This window comes from Podarcis tiliguerta, assembly GCF_965153285.1.
Source record: "Podarcis tiliguerta genome assembly, chromosome: 8".
Lineage (NCBI taxonomy): Eukaryota > Metazoa > Chordata > Lepidosauria > Squamata > Lacertidae > Podarcis > Podarcis tiliguerta.
This window is the reverse complement of record NC_139541.1, coordinates 72473339-72494423: the sequence shown is the minus strand read 5'-3', so window position 1 is coordinate 72494423 and position 21085 is coordinate 72473339. Positions and strand designations below refer to the sequence as shown.

The 21085-nt window shown below is 45.7% G+C and overlaps 4 protein-coding genes across 10 annotated transcripts in view; 3 read left to right on the top strand and 1 right to left on the bottom strand.

Moving 5' to 3' along the window:
• LOC310684433 (interferon-inducible GTPase 5-like) overlaps window positions 1-19263 on the top strand; it is a 42054-nt gene extending 22791 nt beyond the window's left edge. Inside the window, exons 1-3 of one of the 4 annotated variants that reach the window (XM_083455586.1) lie at window positions 13412-13662; window positions 13851-13995; window positions 17286-19263. In XM_083455586.1, coding sequence (XP_083311712.1) covers window positions 17302-18456 — 1155 coding nt within the window. In that variant the 5' untranslated portion in view covers window positions 13412-13662; window positions 13851-13995; window positions 17286-17301 and the 3' untranslated portion in view covers window positions 18457-19263. The other 3 variants (XM_083455585.1, XM_083455587.1, XM_083455588.1) reach the window with 3 other exon arrangements.
• The window catches only part of LOC310684428 (interferon-inducible GTPase 5-like), a 95575-nt gene that overhangs the window by 32798 nt on the left and 41692 nt on the right, over window positions 1-21085 (top strand). For 2 of the 4 annotated variants that reach the window (XM_083455580.1, XM_083455579.1), the window contains one exon: window positions 2617-4134. The exons of 1 other annotated variant lie outside the window; for it this stretch is intronic. In XM_083455580.1, the coding sequence (XP_083311706.1) occupies window positions 2645-3877 (1233 nt within the window). In that variant the 5' untranslated portion in view covers window positions 2617-2644 and the 3' untranslated portion in view covers window positions 3878-4134. Of the gene's footprint in view, window positions 1-276; window positions 289-2616; window positions 4135-21085 lie in introns of those variants that run through there. One more of the 4 variants, XM_083455574.1, reaches the window with a different exon arrangement.
• Window positions 1-21085, top strand: part of LOC310684400 (interferon-inducible GTPase 5-like) — a 62627-nt gene that overhangs the window by 23254 nt on the left and 18288 nt on the right.
• Window positions 1-21085, bottom strand: part of LOC310684286 (interferon-inducible GTPase 5-like) — a 41318-nt gene that overhangs the window by 13270 nt on the left and 6963 nt on the right. The window lies entirely within an intron of this gene.

The window sequence follows — 21085 nt, the reverse complement described above, 5'->3', positions numbered from 1 at the left end:
CAGGTGATCCTTTGGGACTTCCCAGAAAAGGCAGCATCCCCGCTGGCAAACGGGCTGCTTGGACTCTGGCCAGGAATGCGGCTTCGGCTATTTGTTGCGATCTTATCTCATCCTCGCTTTGTACCTTCGCTTTCTTTTTTACTTTTAGTGGTGTGGAGATCAGGAGGGAGAGAGGGTATAAAAGAAGCAAACAATGAGAGAAGGTGGGAGAAAAGCGCGAGAAACCTCGAAGCAAAACCTCTGAGAAGACGACTGAGCTTGGCTGCAAAAAAATCGGTTCAGCAGCAGGTAAGGAGTTGAACTTTTCTCATGATTTGCGTTTCTTTTTGAGCTTGTTTGCGTTAAAGGAGACTCTGAGCTTCTTGCTTGGCAGAACGATTGTTGTTGCTGGTTTTTGTTTTTTTTTTTTTTTACTTTTTACCTTTTTATTTTTACCTTTTATATTATAGCTATTGTGATATTATATTATATTATCATATCATACGGGGACGCGGGTGGCGCTGTGGGTTAAAGCCTCAGCGCCTAGGGCTTGCTGATCGAAAGGTCGGCGGTTCGAATCCCCGCGGCGGGGTGCGCTCCCGCTGCTCGGTCCCAGCGCCTGCCAACCTAGCAGTTCGAAAGCACTCCTGGGTGCAAGTAGATAAATAGGGACCGCTTACTAGCGGGAAGGTAAACGGCGTTTCCGTGTGCGGCTCTGGCTCGCCAGAGCAGCGATGTCACACTGGCCACGTGACCCGGAAGTGTCTCCGGACAGCGCTGGCCCCCGGCCTCTTGAGTGAGATGGGCGCACAACCCTAGAGTCTGTCAAGACTGGCCCGTACGGGCAGGGGTACCTTTACCTTTACCTATCATATCATACTATATCCAGTGGCTTTTTTCTTTAAAATGTTTAGGGGTATTCTCATTTGACCATCCAAAACCATCATTTTATAGTTCAATTCAGGGAAAATAAATACAATAAATGGACAGAAGTGCAAAGAACATGCATTACCTCATATTACACAGCTGACAGCTCACAGTAACTTCCACACTGGCATGAGGTTGTGTGCACTAACATCTTCCTGATTCCTTTCTGGGAAAGAAAGGAAGCCGCCATCGGAGGTGGTAACAACAAAATGTTTAGGGGTACGTGTACCCCTGCGTCCCCCCAGAAAAAAGCACTGATCATATCGTATCGTAAACAATAATATTATTATTATCAACAATGATGTTCTAGAAGGATGTTCCCCACGGCAAAGGGAATAAATAACATGCCACAAGTAGCTAGTGCTACTTTTAGAGTTTTAAGTAACTGCCCTGAAGCCAATGCGACCGGTCTCCCTTTCGCGTGTTAATTCAATATATCCCTCTGCAGAGACCGCCCCCCTCCCCTTTGATGGGTATTATTCCTGAAAGAAAGTAGCAGGAACACAGCTGCGCCCCAGCACTTGCTGACGTGCAAAAATGGTATCTGTGAGCTACTTCTGATTAGATAAACTGCATGGCAAGGGTTCGAGGCAGGGCAGAAGATGCTGGAGCTTCTCTTGGTTCAGGGTAGGGCTGCCTGATGAGCCTGGATAGCTCAGTTGGTTAGACCATGGTGCTGATAACGCCAAGGTTGCAGGTTCGATCCCTGTATGGACCAGCTGCATATTCCTGCATTGCAGGGGGTTGGACTAGATGATCCTCAGGGTCCCTTCCAACTCTACAGTGCTATGCTATGCTAGTGCTGCTGCAAAATCACCTCCCCATATCAATACAAACAAACAAACAAACAAACAAAACCCCACTGATAACACCCCACACTTAATGTATCATGCAGTTAAGCCCTTTAATTCTAAAAAGGATTTTATGCTCTTTTCTTCCATTAACTGTATTTCATTTATTTACTCATTATATTTATATAGCTTTCAGGACAAGATAATGTTGCTGATAATGGGTTGTCTTCAACTAACATTTACTCAGAGTAGACCTATTAAAATTAATGGAACTTAGGCATGGTTATTAATTTCAGTGAGTCATCGCTGAGTAAAGGTTAGTTGACAAGAACCCAATGTGGATATTTTCCCCAGTATTGAGTATTGCCCTGTAAGAATATTTCTGGGCTCTTTCTGCATCACTTATTTCGACCCTCTGACTCCTTTTTTTTTACCTTCCCCTTGATGACATTTCTAAAAATATTCTTCTTTTTACTGGTGACTTTTGTAAAAGTGGCAGGGCGAGACTTGGCCAGAATATATGAGGGATATGCACAGTGTATTGACTTATTTATTTATGAAGTGTTTTATCCAAAGTTTTATCCAAAAAAAGGAATCTTTAGTGGGGTGTAAATGCTTCCTTTAGACACATCTCTAGAGGAAAGACTAATTTGAGTTCAAAAAAGATCCATAACCCAACTAAACATGTTTTAAGGGTTATGTGTGAATGAATGCACATAGAGATTTCTGTGAGATTGACAACAGGCACAATTCTTCACTTTATTGAAATACTACCAGCTGCTGCTCAAACAACCTACTGGTCTCAGTGACATGCCCTAAGTAAATTGATTTTCCCACATAAGCTGTGGATTGTAAAGATGACCAGAAAAGTGTGTGGAAAGATATCATTTAACTATTAGAGTTTTCTTCTCCTTCTTAGATAAACTGAGCCACAAGGAATCACTGCCATGGATCCTGCCATAACAAAAGAAACCTTTAAAAAAGACCTAGCTGAAATGAAGTCTGCTTTGGAGAAAAAACCATTTGAAGATGTTTTAGCGGAAGCTCAACAGCTGTCAAATTTATTAAATAACGCCACGTTTGAAATTGCCATCACAGGAAGATCTGGTGCCGGGAAATCATCTTTTGTCAATGCCCTGCGAGGAATGGAAGATAATGAAAAGGGTGCAGCTGAGACTGGGGTGACAGAAACAACAATGGTGCCACAAGAATATACACACCCCACATTCCCCAACTTCAAAATTTGGGATCTACCAGGAATTGGAACAACTAAATTTAGTGCAAAGGAATACCTAGAGAAGGTCAATTTCAGCAAGTATGATTTTTTCATCATCATCGCCTCAGGGCGCTTCACTGAGGATGACACCAAATTGGCTCTTGAGATCCGTAAAAATAAGAAGAAATTCTACTATGTGCGCAGCAAAGTGGATATTGATATAGATAACTACAGGCGGTCAAAACGAATCAATGTGGAGGACACCGATGAGATGATGCAGGCTGAGAAGAAGACACTTGACATTATACGGAAAGATAGCTATGATAATTTGAAGGCATTAGGTGAGGCTTCTCCAAGGGTCTTTCTGATGTCGAGGTGGGATTTGAACAAGTATGATTTCCCCCTCCTTCTAGAGACCATTGAACAGGAACAGGATAAAATCAAAAGAGATGTTTTAATTATGTCTCTTCCAATTTTAACAAAAGATAGCATTAAAAAGAAAAAGGCTGCTATGGAGAGCCTGATATGGAAAAAAGCCCTGCTGAGTTGTGGCGTTGGGTTGATTCCTGCCCCATTCCTCTCGCTTGGTTTTGACATTGGCAATGTGGTTTTGACAATGAGGGAGATCTGCAAAGTTTTTGGTTTGGATGAAGATTCCCTCAATATACTAGCAAACCGTGTGGGGAAACCTGTTAAGGAGTTGAAATCTGTTATTGAACATACCCCAAGCACCGGTAAGATCACAAGACAATTCGTCATGAATCTCTTGGAGAAGACAGCAATATGGGGAGCAATCACAGTGGCAGACGAGGTTCTGGATTTCATACCTGTGTTGGGGTCTCTCTATGGTGGGGGCAGTTCTTTTATTACCACATTCAAATTGCTGAAGAATTTCTTGCAAAACGCTGTGAAAGATGCAGAGAAAGTTCTGGCAAAGGCTGCTGAGCCCAAGAGACGCAAGTAAACAGCCAATACATCTACGTGGGAAGAGACATCCAGGTACAACACGCATAATCTCATCTTTCTACCACAGCATCAACCAATTGCTTTCTTCACAAGTTCGTCTTCTGGCCTTGCAAGATGGCATCCTAGCATGCTCCCTTTATTACTCTTCAGCTCAGCACTCGTAGGGTTGCCATATTCCAAAAAGTGAAAATCTAGAGACAAAAGTTGTTCAGCTTTTCACATATTGCGGGGGGGGGGGGGGCAAAGTTATAGAGATGGGGAGGCAAAGTTGATAATCTTTTTTTGGCAAAATCTCCCCAAAGCAAAATAAGTTCTTCAGCTATTTTAAAGGAAATCTTCTCAAAAAATCAACACTTCTGACATTTCACAAACATTTTTACCAATTTTCAAGAATTCTGCTTGGACACTACTTCCAACAGACGAATCCCAGACATATGGCAGCCCTATTGTAACAACGCTTAATCAGTAGACTGCCTGGACAATTTTTATCCACTTTAGAGGTTTCTTATATCCTACCTGTCAGTGTTAAAGTGAAGGATGTCTCCCCCTCCGACATGCAGCAAATTTGCAGCAGCAAAACATAAAGAATGGAGAAAAGAAGAGAAGAGAAATGGCTTCAGAGAGTTCTATTGCTGATACGCCTAAGTAAATTGTGATGCAGAATTAATGTCTGAAGGATAAATTAACAAAGGGGAATCTTAAAATGACAGCCCTGGGTCAAAAAGTTACTGATCTCAATGAGAAGATATAAAAATCTGAAGCAGTTGAAATTAAACAAGATCTAACACAGATATCGTCTTGGGTGGGATCCTGCGAGACATGCTTATCCATGCAAAAATGTGCTATATAGTTTCGTTGCCTTTACTATATTTTGTGGTTATTTTGTTATTGGTGCTTTAAAAAATGTTTTAATGTATTCTCTTCCTCCTTTGATTGCTATTCTTTCCTTTTGCCTTATTTAATTGATCTCAATGAAATAATAAATATTAAAATTTTAAGAAATGGTTTTTTCTGAATCCTCCCTACTGCAGTTATTTCCCCAACTGTTCTAATTTTAGTTGTAAAAAATCATTTAATCCAGGCGTGGGAAAGCTATAGGCAACAGTCCAAATTTAGTTGTCCTAACCTGAACCACAAGCCTGTTTTCTCTCAACCTCCTTGTTGTAATGATTAATCTTTTCTCTACTTCACCAGCTGGGTGGGTGGGTAGGGGAAGCCTGAGCCTTTGGGGAGGGTTTTTTCTCTGGAAGTAAGCATACACATACCCACAAATTTCCTTGTATTTTAGGATGCTATGAAACAGAGAAAGACTGGTTCATCTTCAACATAGTTGGAGTAGAGGGAGTTTTATGTGTCCTCCTGCCACAAATAACTCCAGATTGGTGCTTCTTATTCTTTCTTTGTGTTTGTTTTGTTTTGGTTTGGTTTTGAGGGATATATGCTTTTTATTTTCCTTTTTTAGTTTCTTGGTTTTTGAGAATACAAATAAACCAGAGACCACAACATCAGAACAAATAAGACTTCAACTCAGGTCTCTGTCCATATCAGAGCTTGGAACTAGTTCAAGTTCAACGTGTCTGTAAAAGAACTAATTCCCATTCATGTTCATTTTGCCCCAACATCAACTTAATTCATCTTCAGTTTACCCAGCAATTATGGGAACTACTTTCACATGTAGTTCAGATGTTTTTCAAACTAATTCAGTGCACATTGAACTTGTTCATTACAAGCACTAGCCAATTGTTTTAGTCCATACATGATTTTACCAGTTGCTGAGATAAAAATCCAAGTTTTTCCAGCTGTCGGAGGTGGCTACACTGGCAGCTACTAGCAGCTACACTAAGAGATGGCTATGCATTGGCTATGCATCAAGTTGGGAGTCAACAACACTAGCTCTTATTTGTGGAATGACTTTAGCCCCCCTCAGAATGCAACTTTTCTGTAAAGCCTTACAGCCTTAAAGCCTTGGAGGTTGAAATGTTCCCCCACTGGTTGCCAACACAAATAAACAGGCAAGTAATATAGTTTTTATTGACAAATAGCAAAACACATTCAAACTCACTAGATGTGACCAAGTATCTGTGCATTAATTACTCTGTACTCTCTTTGCTTATATCTGTGTTTTGGGTTCCAGACAACTCTAACCAAATAAAGCTCTGTGTCCCCATTCATTATAATGAGGAATCAAATAATCCCCTTTTCGCCAAAGTGGGTGAAATTTGCAGGCATAGGAGACCCTACAAATTGGATTAAGCCTACCTAAATCCAGGGGCTCTTTGTGGAGGAGGTTAAGTGGGTTTACTTTCCTCCATACTTATTTGATATTTTCATGGATGGGAGGTTATTTCTGGGACATGTATGGCAGCAGGGGCTCTAGAGCCAAGTGTTGTTAGCCAACAACACTTGGCTCTAGATTATTTAAGAACATGTTTCACTTGCACTGTGCATCAGATCCAGCTCAATTGCTGACAGGAGGAGAGGAAGCAGGCAGATGGAGAGGACAGTTAACAGCAGAAAGCAGAGAAGAGGGGGAGAGCAGCTGTAATCTGAGCTCTGACCAAAGGGACAGATAGATGTGTGAGAACTACGATAGTGGGCAAGACGTGGGAATGCAGGAAATACTCTCTGCCAAATCTTGTAGGATTTCAAAAGTAGCAGAGATGCACGAAAGATATGGGAAGAGAAGGGGGAGGAACTGAGTCCAGTCAACTCCATCTTCTGGGGAGGGCGGTGAGTAGAGAAGCTCCGTCTTAGTTTGTTGCTTTAGCAATAAATCTGAAATAATTAACAGCCAGATTCGTCTCATGTTTGTGGGAGAGACGAAGCCATAACAGATTGCCTGGACTCACTTTTTCTCTCATGCCGGAGGCCAACAGAGAACGTGATGGAAAGGCAAGTGCGGAACGTGGGGAATGCAGCTGGGGGAGCAGAGGGAGGGGCAGGAGAGCCCACAGACCCATAATAGAATTGAGAAGCTACACACGGCAACTCAAATCACAGCTCGATACGCTAGCAGGAGCTCTAGATGAACAAAGGAGGAACACACAGGCTGAAAGGGACCTCAGGGCTGTCAAGGGGCCTGGGGTTCATCCTGCAAAATTCAGTAGGGACACAGAACATTGAGCTGCCTTTAAAATGGAATCCAATTACATTTTGGGTGTGAGATCAGCCAAATTCAGCTCAGACAAACAGCGGATAGCTTATCTGACAAGCTGGCTGGAAGGACCAGCTAAGAACTAGGCCATCACTTTAATGGAGGGCCAGCACAGCACACTGGGAAATCTGTGGGAATTCTGGGGACAGATGGATGCAATGTTCAAGAGCCCCATGGAGCATGCAGCGGATGAGCAACAACTGTTGAATCTGCGACTGGAGGGAGCGGGGAGCTCTGTGGCCTCTTATTGGACTGCTTTCAATGCCTTATTGCAAAGGGTTGGCTGGGGACAGAACACGGGACCACTGGCAGCCATGTGTTAACGGAAAAATCTGAGGGCTCCCTTGGACAAAAACAAAGACACCAACCAGGATAACTTGGAGCAAAACAGCTTGGCCTTTATTGAACTGTTGCAACAGGGTGCTCCCCTCACTTGCAGGAGAGAGGAAGGACACAGAAAAAATGGTGTGCAAGGTCTTATAAAGACACTTGAAATTCCCATCCTGTAGATCAAGCCCACCCCCAGAAACATCATGCATACATCACAGAAAGGAGGGGTTGAGGGAGGAGTTGCGGTGGTAACCTGAGTGTCCTGTCACCTGGCTGGTTCCCCCTTTCCCCCTCCCCATGAGTACTTTCCAGGTGACAGAGGGGAGTTTGCAGTTTCCTGCCCCCAGAGGGAAGAGCTGATTATTGTCCTTTGTTCCAGTCTGTGCTGAATCCACTCCCATATGCAAGTTCTTTGTGATCTTAATGGTCTTCTGTCTAGGACCATCAGGGTTGGCATAGCAACTGGGCAGGGCTCCTGTGGATGTGCTGGTATGCTGAAGGGATTATGGCTGCCCTGTATCAAACCTTCCCCATTTTGTAGTCCTTCCTTCATGGAGTAAAATAAAAGTGGAACAGTGCAAATCCGATGTATGGTTGATTTTCTATGAATTTATAGAGAAAGCGTAGCGTATGCAGTGTGTGAGTGTGAGTGTGTGTGAAGTTTGTACAAACTGAATGATTGCTACACATGTATCAAGCAGGATTGAACCCATTGATCCTGGATGAGATGGCGAAGATGCAACCCATGCAGTCGCTGGACGAGTTAGTCAGAGCCTCCCTACAGCTGGGGTTACATCAGGGGCAACGGACGTTAGAAAAGAGGGGGGCTGGGGGGCCTCTGCTAGTAAGGAGCCACACTCCAAGTCTTTCTGCACCAGGGATGGGCCAGGGATCCAGCCAGGGGCAAGCAGTTGAACCAATGCAGATTGGCTCGAGAGAATGAGGGAAGACTAGGATGGCATGGAAAGAAGGGAGTCAATGGCGTTGGGAAACACACAGTTGCTTTGTATGCAGGAGGCAGGGGCATTTGGCAAAACTGTGTCCCGATATTAAGGTGGGGGGATCCCTGTCAGAGGCCAGTGTAGAAGAGAGGCCCAAACCCCAAGAGACACAGACGGGAAACGGCAACTGCCTGCCTGTTGGGTCTGCACTGAGAGGAGGGTGGGGGTGGCGAAGAGCTCCAGATCCCAAGGCTGCAGGAAGCTGGAGGACAAGCTGGAGGAAGGGAAGGGAAGTCTCTCTGCGTGAGGCTGTAGAAACCCTTGAAGGGAGCAGTGCCAGGGGGCCTTGCATGATGTCCCCTAAAGCTGAGGGTGTCAGATAAGGCACGGGCTTTGCTGTCAGTCTAGGAACACTCTGAGGAGAGTCTGGTGTTCTTCCTGCCCGCCTGGTTTGCAAAGCCAGCTTCTCATCCGGGCTCTATAGACACTCTGCACCCTGCAGATGCTACCTTTTCTGGGAAGTCCCAAAGGATCACCTGTGGAAGCATCCCATGGAAGTATTCCTTCACCTCTGCTGTTGTTGCCTCTGTGCCAGTCTCAGCAGCACCTGAGTTGTCGGCACTTAAGCAGCATGGCATTGATGAAAGAGGGCTACTCAGAGCCCAGCCTTCCTACTATTGCAGCGTAGAATATTTGCAAAGTACCATAGAAATTTCCATTATTATTTTTTAACCTTCCTTAATCAGGTGCATTCATTTCAACTGATGTCCTCTGAGCATGAGTAATGTTGGATAAAATCCATAGGTTGGGGTGTAAATGGCAGGCTGGGGGTGCAGAGTAGTGCTATGAGGAAAATTTGGCTAAGGGCATGTGATGCTCATGGTTGCGCAACCAGACCTGCATCTGCAGTACATCAGATTTAGTAGTAGTAGTAGTAATGCTGATGATTTATTATTTATACCCCGCCCATCTGGGCAGCTTCCAATAAAATATTTAAAATACCATAAAACATCAAACATTAAAAACTTCCCTAAACAGGGCTGCATTCAGATATCTTCTAAAAGTCAGACAGTGGTTTATTTCCTTGACATCAGACCACTATCAAGAAGGCTCTCTGCCTGGTTCCCTGTAACCTCACTTCTTGCAGGGAGGGAACTGCCAGAAGGCCCTCGGAGCTGGACCTCAGTGTCTAGGCTGAACGATGGGGGTGGAAAATCTCCTTCAGATACTAGGCCAAGACCCTTTAGGGCTTTCAAGGTCAGCACCAAAACTTTGAACTGTGCTCAGAAACATACCGGGAGCCAATGTAGGTCTTTCAGGATAGGTGTTATGTGGTCTCAGCAGCCACTCCCAGTCATCAGTCTAGCTGCCCCATTCTGGATTACCGTAATTCTAGTTTCCGGGTCACCTTCAAAGGTAGCCCCACATAGAGCGCATTGCAGTAGTGCAAGTGGGAGATAACTAGAGCATGCACCACTCTGGCAAGACAGTCCATGGTCAAGCAGGGTCTCAGCCTGCATACCAGGTGGAGCTGGGAGACAGTGTAAGAATGCAATGACAAAAAGGTTCTGCCTCATATCTGAAGTGTGTCAAGTTCTTTCTTCCAACCCTTTCTCTGCATAGACCTCACTTGTTATTTGCAACAAAATAGATGGGAGGGGGGGTGATGTGTCAGTGAACGTATTGCATTAGCATGTGCCTCTGTTCTGCTTAAAGGGAGCCCTTTCACCACTAACATGTCTGCTGAGGGCTTCCTGCACATCCTTTGTCACGTGACCCATTTGCCTTGCAGAAAATTCTGAGAATGGAAAAGCATCATAAGCATGTTATATTGGTTTACATGCTCAGACCTGTCAGGTTTCACTGTCAAGGTCCATATGCTGGGAATGTGCATAAATTCACAGAAAGGCTGCACCTTGTTGTAGCTGTGCAATGAAAATCAGCAGTGATGACAGTAGGAATTACATACAGTGGTGCCTCACAAGACGAAATTAATTCGTTCTGCGAGTTTTTTCATTCTGTGAGTTTTTTCGTCTTGTGAAGCACCACTGTGTATTGACTGTTTCCCATAGGAATGCATTGGCGGTTTTTAAAAAAAAGGTACAAGACGTTTTCGTCTTGCGAAGCAAGCCCATAGGGAAATCCGTCTTGCAAAGCAATTCAGAAAACGAAAAACTCTTTCGTCTTGCGAGTTTTTCGTCTTCCGAGGCATTCGTCTTGGAAGGTACCACTGTACATACTTCTGATGGGAGCAGGGGCATAGAAAGGGGTGGGGCGGTGGGGGTGGTTTGCCCCGGGTGCCCTCACTGAGGGGGGTGACATTTGGCACACTGCCCGCCCGGAACTCCCAAGCCTCCCACGAGCCGTCGGAGTAAGGGGGGGAGCTGTGCTGCTTTGCTGGCAGCATTCCCCCTCCCCCTTTCATTATGACAGCTTGGGAGTTGGGGGCAGGCATCGTGCTGAATGTCCACCATGGGCGGCTCACTCCACCTCTGGCTACAGTGCACGCACGCCACTCCGGGCAGCTGAGCAGCTGTCCTGTGCCTGGGAGGGTGCCCCATGCCCCCCTTGGGAGTGCATCCACCCTGGGCAGCATGGATATATGCTTCGCTGCTGGATGGGAGACCCCAAACAGAGACTGAAAACCCCTATGCAGTTTTAAATCACCAAGGACCATTGAGCTTATCTCCAACAAAAGCCTAATTAACTGGTGCAGGCATGTATTTGTTACTAAATGCTCTGCTGGTGTTGATTTGCAACTGTATACCCTGCATAACCTTGAAAGGGGAAAGTACCTTTGGGTTTTTAATATCTTGGAGCAAGAGGCCCCATTAGTTTAATTGGTGCTTCAGGTTAAGAACAGCTTCAGGTTAAGAACGGACCTCCAGAACGAATTAAGTACTTAACCCGAGGTACCACTGTACATACTTCTGAAGGGAGACCCCGAACAGAGACTGAAAACCTCTATGCAGTTTAAAATCACCAAGGTACTTTGAGCTTATCTCTGACAAAAGCCTAATAAACAGGTACAGGCACATATTTCTGACTAAATGCTCTGCTGCTGATTATTTGCAACTTTTTATCCTGCATAACTTTGAAAGGGAAAGTAGCTTTGGATTTTTATTACATTGGAGCAGAAATTAGATCCTGTTTACAAGTTGCCCTCTCCCCCTCCCCTGCCCAGCACACAGCTCTGCTCAAACAGGTGATTTCTGAGAAAACGAAAGTTAATGGGGTCGCTGTAGGTCCTCCTCCTTCTGGCAAATCCTTTCTTGGACTGTGCTGGGTCCTGATTGGGTTTCTGAACTCTTATCGCAGTACAGTGTGTCAAAAGATCTCAGATTAAAATAGCCACTGCTGGCACTCAGAGCGTGGGACAAGAAATCCCCCCTGCAGACACTTCTCAGTTGGCTTTGCAGATGCAGCTGCTACCTGCCTATCCAGTCTGCAAGGAGACGGAGTCAGAGGGTGGGGGTGGTGAAGAGCTCCAGCTCCCAAGGCTGCAGGAAGCTGGAGGACAAGCTGGGGGCCATAGAAACTCTTGAAGGAAGCAGTGCCCAGTGCCCCCCTGTATTATGTCTCCTAAGGCTGAGAGTGTCAGATAAGACACAGGCTTTGCTGTCAGTCTTGGAACACTCTGAGGAGAGTTTGGCGTTCTTCCTGCCCACCTGGTTTGCAAAGCCAGCATGTCATGCAGGCTCTATAGCTGCTCTGCAGCCTTCAGAATGTTAGAACTTTTCTTAAAAATAAACTATTTCTTCCTCATATTCAGTCTTGTAATTTGAAGCCATTGGATCAGGCCCTACCCTCTGGAGCAGAAGAAAACAAGCTTATTCCCTCCTCCGTGTGACAACACTCGAGCTATTTGAAGATGGCTATCATATCTCCTCTCAATCTCCTCTTTTCTGGGTACACATACCCAACTCCTTCAACCGTTCCTCATAAGGCTTGGTTTCCAGACCCTAGATCATCTTGGTCGCCCTCCTCTGTACTCATTCCAGCGGTCAATATCCTTCTTCTGAAGGATATGAGGAGCTTCCAGCTTCAACATCACTGTCTGCATCATGTTTTCTCCTCACCCAAGCGAATGCTGGGAGCAACTTTCCAGAGCAGATTTTAGAGGAGATGTGGGGGAGATGAGATGAAAAAGAGGACAGGGACTCCTGCCCCTTTAATATTTGTGTAGAAGGGGGAATGTAGCAAGTATTTACTTCAGCGTAGGGGGAAATCTCCTGAGAGGAGTGGGCAAATTTACTATTTTCAGTTTTTCTCAGTTTCTCATTTTTCCAATTTTTAACTTCGGTTCTTCATATCTCCATATCAGTTGGCTATTTCCTCTTTAAAAAAGTTCTCAGGAACTTCAACAGGACTTCTATTTATTATGATTATAATTATTATTATTATCTTCCTCAAAAAGCAGTGTACAAAATGCAATGAACACAGATGAAAAGCAGTTAAAACAAGACAGGAAAAAAGTAAATATGTTTCCAAACAATGCTAAATAGACACTCATGGCAGCAACCTATTCATCCACCTGGGAAAACTTGTCAGAATGAAAACATCTTCAGTTGTTTCCAGAAATTGTGGATAGCAGGTTCCTGTTGTATTGTCCTCATTTGCACTGGTTAATAGGGGCCAGAGAGTACACAAAGCTTTGTTACCATCGATGTTAGATACCACCTTTGTTGTAATCTTCAGTTGTTTCCAGAAAGTGCCGGTAGCAGGTTCCTGTTGTATCTCTGCAGGAAAGCTGTTCCACAGAACAGGGGAAGTCACACCAAAAGCCCTGCTCTGAATTACAGAAGATCTACCCAAATATCAGGAGTGAGTGGCAGATTTTATCCTGCCTGCATGATTGTTCTCACTGGCCCTGGTTAATAGGGGTTAGAAAGTATGATGGGCACTGACTCATTCTATACATAAAGCTTTGTTGGAAGAGGTTTTTTAAGCAATAAATACATCATAGTACAGATGTTGCTGCTGTTGCTCCAATGAGATCATGAGCTGCAGGCATCCAAGCTACGAAGGAAGCATTGAGGAACAACACTGTTTATTTTGCAGCATTTATGTCCTGCTTAATTGCAATAAAACCTCAAAGCAGCTGAGACAAGCGATAGGACCCGTTCTGCTTCTTTGCAGGTGCCAAAACATTTCGCGCCACTCCTGAAATTTCTACCGTCCTTTGCAAAGACTCCAATCTAAACTGCGGTAGTAGGAGAGCCGAGCTCTGGAAAGTCATAGGATCGTAGAATTGCAGATCTGGAAGGGATCCCAAGGGTCATCTAGTTCAACCCTCTGAAATCAGTGCCAGAAAACGCGGGAGCTGCTGAGACGGGCGCAGAGGCAACTACGGCAGAGGTAAAGGATTAACCATCTCGGATGCTTCAAGTTTCATGAGTGATCCTTTGGGACCTTCCCATTTAAAAGCAGCAGCACCGCTGTCAATCAGGCTGCTTGGAGCTCCCTCTAGCGGGGAATGCGGCTCTGGCTATGCGTTGCAATCTCGTCCTCGCTCGTACTTTCGATTTCTTCTTTGCTTTCTTTAGCGCGACGACCGGGAGGGAGCAGGAATAAAAGCGAGCGAGAGAGAAAGAGTTGGACGGAGGAAAGGCTAAGAGATCAGGAAGCAAAGTCTCCGAAGAGGGAACTGAGCTTTACTGCAAAAAAATCGGACTGGCAGCAGGTAAGGAGGTGAGCATTTCTCCTGGGGCTCTGATGATTTCCGTGTTTTTTGTTTTTTTCTGAGTGTGTCTGCGTTAAAGGGGACTCTGAGCTCATTGCTAGGCGGGGGCAGCAGAATCATTTATTTTTACTCTTAATGACGTTGGAGAGGGCTGCCCTTCTTCCCCGCTGCAAAGGGAATAAATAACATGCCATCACCAGGCAGCAAGCAGAGTTGTAAGTAACTGCTCTCAAATCAACGCGGGTCTCCCCTTCGAACGGTGACGCGTGTTCATTCGACATCCCCCTCTGCAGCTGCTACGGGGCTGCCCTCCTGCTCCTCTCGCCTTCTGCCTCTTTCCCTTTTGGGGGTTTGGCCGCGTGGGCGGGGGGAGTTCTTTGGAAGCAGACAGAGCCCTAGCTAGGTGATCTGGCGCCCCTGGCAGACCCGTCCAGATTGCGCCCCCTAGCCACGAAAAAATTAGCTCTTCTTTCCGTATCTCCTCCATCCCCCCTCCACCCGTTCAATTCCTCACGCACAGAAAATCCAATATTTTATATTTAATTTATTATGTCTTAATAAAAGGTTTCAGCAAAGAAAATGACATTTTGATGTGAGTTGGGAGGTGTGTTTTTTAATGTAATTCAGGAGTAAAACAATACACAGAGAGGCCTACAAACCATATCATACTGATTTTTCCCACAATGATAACTTTCTGGTCTCAGAGCTGGAGGTGTTGGAGATCCTATACACTCTTTCACACACACATGCACACAAAGCCCACCTCCACCCCCCCCCCCCCGCCCAGCTATCCCAGATCTCTCCACTGGTGCACACAGCCCTCCCTTCCAGGCTGCTCTTCGCCCCCATACCCAACACACACCTGGAGCAGCGAGGGAGGGAGGGAGGGAGAGAGAGAGACAGAGAGAGAGAGAGAGAGAGAGAAAGAGAGAGAGAGAGAGAGAGAGAGAGACCTCATTCATTAACCCCTCCCGTCCTGTCCGGGCTCTTCCCTCACCTTGGATGCCAGGACCAGAAGGAAAAGATCTCCCATTCCATTCTCTCCCCTCCCTGAAGGGAAGATGGTGGGGAGGGGGGAGAGAAAGAAAGGACCCAATTTCGGGACAACTTTCCAATCTGGACCCTGCTCTGCACTCCGCCGCCCCCTGCCCTTGTTTGTTTCGAAGGTTTTTGACCCCCTCACTTTCCTCTCCCAGCGACACCAACAAGAAATCTTAGCAGCCCCCAGGTGATTTCCAGACATGAGCGTGAGGAAAAGTATCTGACCCCTAAAAAACTACGGGGGGGGGGAGAGAAGGGGAAAGAAAATAAAGGTTTGCTGAGGGGTCAGGAGGTGAGGAATTTGTGTCTGGTCCTTCCACAGGTTGGGGAGAAGGAGCGGAGAGGCTGCCTCCAATCTGAGAAGAGAAACCATTTCGTTGGAAAGCTGATACAGTGGTACCTTGGTTTGCAACCGCTTTGGATTACAACCGATTTGGGTTACAACCATGTCAAACCAGAAGTGTGTGTCCTTTTTTTGAATTAAAACAAATTTTTTGGGGGGAGCCCCATTGGTGAAAGTGCACCTTGGGTTAAAACCTGTTTTGATTTACAACCGGACTTCCGGAATGGATTATGTTATTAAACCAAGGTACCACTGTAATGTACAGCTTGGGGGAGGGGGGAAGTGGGTGGAGAATTTAGACACATAAGGTGTGTCTGGTTATTAATTACTTAAATCAGTGGTTTTCAACCAGGGTGGCGTGGCACCCTGGGGTGCCTTGAATGGTAGTCAGGGGTGCCGTGGGCAACACTGGCCTCTGTCCCTCTTTCATTCCCTCCCTCATCTGATGCCCTCTCGCGTCTCTGTACCCCCAAAGGCTTGGCAGCTGTTTGTTGCAGCAGCCCTGGCTACAAGCTCCCCAGGTGAGTGTGCCTCTGGGGCTGGCCAGGGGGTGCTGGTTTCTAGGAGCTGAAACAGGGTCTCAGAGTAAGCAGGCAAGTGGGCAAGGAAGCCCAGCCAGCCAGACCACCAGCCCTTGCTGTTGGGAATGGACATACAAGTCCCAGGTCCCTGTGGGGAGGCAGGGACAGTAAATCAGAGACCAGGGGCTGCATCAGCAGCAGCTGTCCAGAGGACCCCCAAGGAAAGGGGAGAGGAGGCTGAGGGAAGACTTAACAAGGGGGGGGTGTTTGAAAAAGGGTGAGAGGCTGCCAGCTCTGCAGGCAAGGGGTGACATAACTGGGCTCCTGAGCGCCACAGGGGTGCCGCAGAAAGAAGGTACTTGGTCGAACTAGCTGTGGACTCAACATGGTTGAAAACTTCTGACTTAAATGACAAGCAGGGGAAGAATTTACATACAGTGTCTAAAGGAAGGGTGCACTCTTAAAAAATACTTAAATAAAACTGCCCGAACCCCTTCTTCTTTTTGACCAGACCCCCCTCTTCTCCACCTTCAGACTGATAACTCTCCCGTTGTGGGGAAGAAGGAGCCTTAGAGAGCGGGGGAAGGTGGCGACCTTCATGGCAGGAGCTTCTCCTACACTCGAGTAGGACCCTGGCAGAGACACATGCCCGACTGGCATGTTCTCTCCCTCCTGGTCAATCTTTTGGGAGCTTCAAAAGCTTTCTTCAGCCCAAACATCACAGTGACCGATGCCAACAGATATCAGCACACTTAGGGATCCGTAGAGTCTTTGCAGTTTGCATAACAGACCTCAGCAACTCAGCATTTTGGCTAATTTGCTTTATTTACATATAAACACACATGGAGCACTGCAACATGGCTCCCTCTCTCTCTAGCATCAGACAGCAAAGAGAAAGAACAAAGGACAATAGTCGCACTTCACAGAACACAGTAACACAAACATCCTGTCTCCGTCACTTCCCACTCTGTGGAGTCAAAACATACACCGTCATGTGATAGACAACAATCCCATGACTGCAATCATGGAGCAGGAATTCTAACACTTCAGTCCTTGCAACTGCTTCATTGGGGCAAGAGGTACTAGGAAGAGTTGCTGTGTTCACTTGGCTTGCGCTGTTTAGATTTTTTTGAGTAAAGAGTTAACGTCAACGGGTGTTTTATTGTTCGCCAACTCCTACCCTGACGTCCCATGAACTTTGGGCACTTTATCCTTGCACTCACTTTAGAATTATGGAATGTGATGGGATTCATACCTTCTACCTATAAAGCTTTGTTGCTTGGCAAATGATAATAATATTGGCGACACTGGAAATTTTACAGAGGGCATGCCACTAATGAATGCTTTTAATTAGGCTGGTCACTTAACATTTTCCTGCTTCTTTTCTCTTCAGTGCACCGAGAACCACAATGGTGGAAGACTTTGAGGTAGCCATTTCTCAGGGCCAATTGGCAGGCGCTGTGTCGCAAGTGCTGGCAAAACCACTGCACTTTTTCAACAGCACTCCACTCCACATTGCTGTAGTAGGAGAGCCCGGTTCTGGGAAGTCCTCCTTCATCAATGCCATGCTGGGTCTTCGGGCCGATGACCCGCGTGCCGCTGCGACTGGCATACAGATGACGACGGTGCAAGTCAAGGATTACCCACACCCGACACTTCCGCAAGTGATCCTTTGGGACCACCCCGGAAGGGGAATGGCAACTTTTGGAGGGGACAAATTTGAGAAGGTCGATTTGAATCACTTTGATTTCTTCATCATCGTTGGCTCCCAGCGCTTCCGCTCCACCCATTCTGACCTGGTCCGTGAGATCCAAGATATGGGCAAGAGCTTCTACTTTGTGCGCACCAAAGCAGACCTGGACCTGTCGGCCGCCAAGAGGCAACAGCCATCTGACTACAGTGAGAAGAAGGTCCTCTTGCACATCCAGGAGGACTGCAAAGAGTGCTTGGTAAGAGAAGGAGTGAGGGACCCACAAGTCTTCATCGTCTCCAACTGGGAAGCTGACTGCTTTGATTTCCCCCTCCTGCAGGAAACGCTGAAGAACGATCTCTTGAGGCTGAAGAGGCAAGCCTTTCTGCTCCGCTTCCCTAGCATCTGCCTGCCTATCTTAGAGAAAAAGAAAACCACTGTGGAGGAGAAGATTTGGACCAAAGGGTTTGTTTTGCTGGTCGCTCTTGGAAGCCCAGTTCCCTTCCTTCTTCCCATATTTCTGTTTAGTAAGTTCCGCTCCTGGTGCTTCCTAGACTTTGGCCTGGACAATCCATCCCTTGCAGCTCTGGCCCAGCGGGTTGGAAAGACAAGCACAGCCCTTAAAGCAGCAATGCAGTCCCTGGGAATGTTCTCTGCCATTTTCTGGGTGCTGCCAGACTTGGTGGGACTCTCAGTGATGGCTTATGAATATCACCACTGGGAGCATTTCCCCATCTTTGGCTTTCTTCTGTCCGGAGGGATTTCGCTTCTTCGCACCTACTTCATGCTGCAGAAATGCATATCAGGTGCTGCTGATGACACCCAGAGGGTTCTGGCCAAAGCTCTTGAGGCAGAGGGGAAAAAGTCCATTTAGCAGCAAACAGATGCACTATGATGACTAAGTGCTTGATATATAGTGTCTGGTGAATTAGACATGTTTCCATTTTTAAAACAACCACCACCAAAAGACATTAAAATAATAATAATCAGATGATCAGGTTTTTTATTTTAAAAATTCCATAATTCTTAGGCGTCTCATTTTTTTAAAAAAACAACCCTAAGTGAAATAATCTGAATGCCAGCATAATACCCCTTCAGTTACTTTTTAAAATTAGTATCTCTATCCAATGTATAAGAATTAAGACCAATGCCAAAAGGAGACTTTGGGACAAATGGACTTTTTCCTATTCATAATTCTTTCAATCCACTAATGAATTGCTCTGTATATGATGCCAGACTAGAAAAAACTAGTGACCTATGTGAACCTTCTTGCGAGGATGGTCTCAAGTTATAATTTATGCAGGCTGCAGCATTCTCTTTCTCTTTCTCTCCCTCTCTCTCTCTCTCTCTAGATATATATATATATTGCATTTGCTTTTTTTCTTTAGGAACAAGAGTTAGCTCTGTATCACAAGTCCCATGCAACATTTCAGAATTTGCTTTCCCTCATACACACTCAAACTGAAGGAGGGCATTCAGCTAGACAGGAGCCTCCACATTGTGAAATAGAAAGTTGAGGTAATTTTAATCTGTTCTAGTATTTTAACTCTTGCATATCTTAAAGCACAACTGTAATTGTTTCCTGGTTTTATTGGTTTATCTCTTTGCAAACCGCTTTGAGGTTTTATTAGAATCAAGTGGTGTTTAAGTTTTCATGAAATAAACTAATTGGTTAAATTAACCTCCTTCCACTGCCAGGATGTTTGTGTTATAAATAACACTGCTTTCACATGGTCACTCTAATTATTTTAGAAATGTCCAGCAAAATCCAGATGTATGGCAGCCCATGTCGGCAGTGTAGCTTTCTGGGGGGAGAAAAAACCATACACTTTTGTGTTTGGATTTTCTCCTTTTGAAATATGGCCACCCTAACTAATCAGCTTTCAGTTTTCCATAAAAGTCTCATAAATAAGAAATATTGTGAATTATCTAGACACCCCCCCCTCCTTCTTTGGCAATCACTCGTAGCCGAGTAAGGTTGTCTTCCATAAAGATGGTTTTAACACTAAGTCCCTAAGTGACTGTGGAGGCCACTTCTGGATCCACACGTCCTTCCACAGTGGGGACATTGGTTTCCGGATGGGAATTGATCACGGTGTGGATTTGCCAAGCTTGCCTTTCTCTTAGCATGTTTCTCCCTTGTGTCCTGAATTCGAGTGTCTTCAAAGCCCATGACACCTTTGGTAAAGGCTGTTCTCCAACTGGAGCGTTCACAGGCCAGTGTTTCCCAGTTGTCAGTGTTTATACTACATTTTTTTAGATTTGCCTTGATACAACATGTCATCAACACGATAATAATGCATGAGTGGGGGGGGGGGTTACAGTGGGCCATCCAGATACCATTCCACTCTATTAATAGTTCTGCAACACTTTCCCAATGTCACTCGGTAATTATTGCCATCTGGAAGGTCACTCTTGCTCTGTAGTGTGACAAAAGTGGGCAACACACACACCCATCAACATTTGTGCTACGAAAAAGTTGCAGGGCTTTAGCAGAAAACTATGGACACATGCCTACTGCAAATGAAGCTGAATGACCATCCCAAAACATTTGCAGATGCAAAGGGTATTGAAAGTGGGATCATGTATAATCACCCCAATATGAGTTCAGATATGAATGCTCAATAAAAAGGACATCTGGAAGCCTTCCTCAAACTGATGCCTTCCAGATGTTTTGGACTTCATTGGCCATGCTGGCTAGACCTGATGGGAATTGTAGTCCAAAACCTCTGAAACATTACTTGCTTTGGGAAGGCTGAGGTGAAATACCACTATACCGTGGGATTAGGACAGAACTAAACCACCCCTCCCACAATTTACCACTCTATTTGTGGTTGACAATGGGGAGTTTCAACCATTTGTTTCATTGTGGGGGGTCAAAATGATGCAACCTGTTTCAGTGAGGGAATGGCATTTCATGTGGCATTCATAGTATGGATTGTTCCCTTAACTCTTCAGCCCTGGCCTTCACACAAATTCATTGCGGTCTGGATAGATCAGGCCCATAGATCAATGTTAGCGCTACCCCCAACATGAGGAAATTTGAAGGACTGGCTGCTTGAGTTCTCTCACAGGGTGTTGCCATTTTCTTGGCCTAGTCCAACAGGGCCAGCTCTATTATTAGCCAGTGTGAAGCAGCTGCCTCAGGTTACAGGTGCTGAGGATGTGCGTATTGGGGGAAGCTCAGTGGTGAAGGAGCATCTCCTCCCCCATCATTCTGCCCGGACAATGAGGTTCAGCGCAGAGGGCCTTCTGGCGGTTCCCTCATTGCAAGAAGCAAAGCTACAGGGAACCAGGCAGAGGGCCTTCTCAGCAGTGGCACCCGTCCTGTGGAATGCCCTCCCATCAGATGTCAAAGCGATAAGCAACTACCTGACATTCAGAGGACATCTTAAGGCAGCCCTGTTCAGGGAAGTTTTTAATGTGTAACATTTTAGTGTATTTTTTGTTTCTATGGAAGCCGCCAAGAGTGGCTGGGGAGGCACAGCCAGATGGGTGGGGTA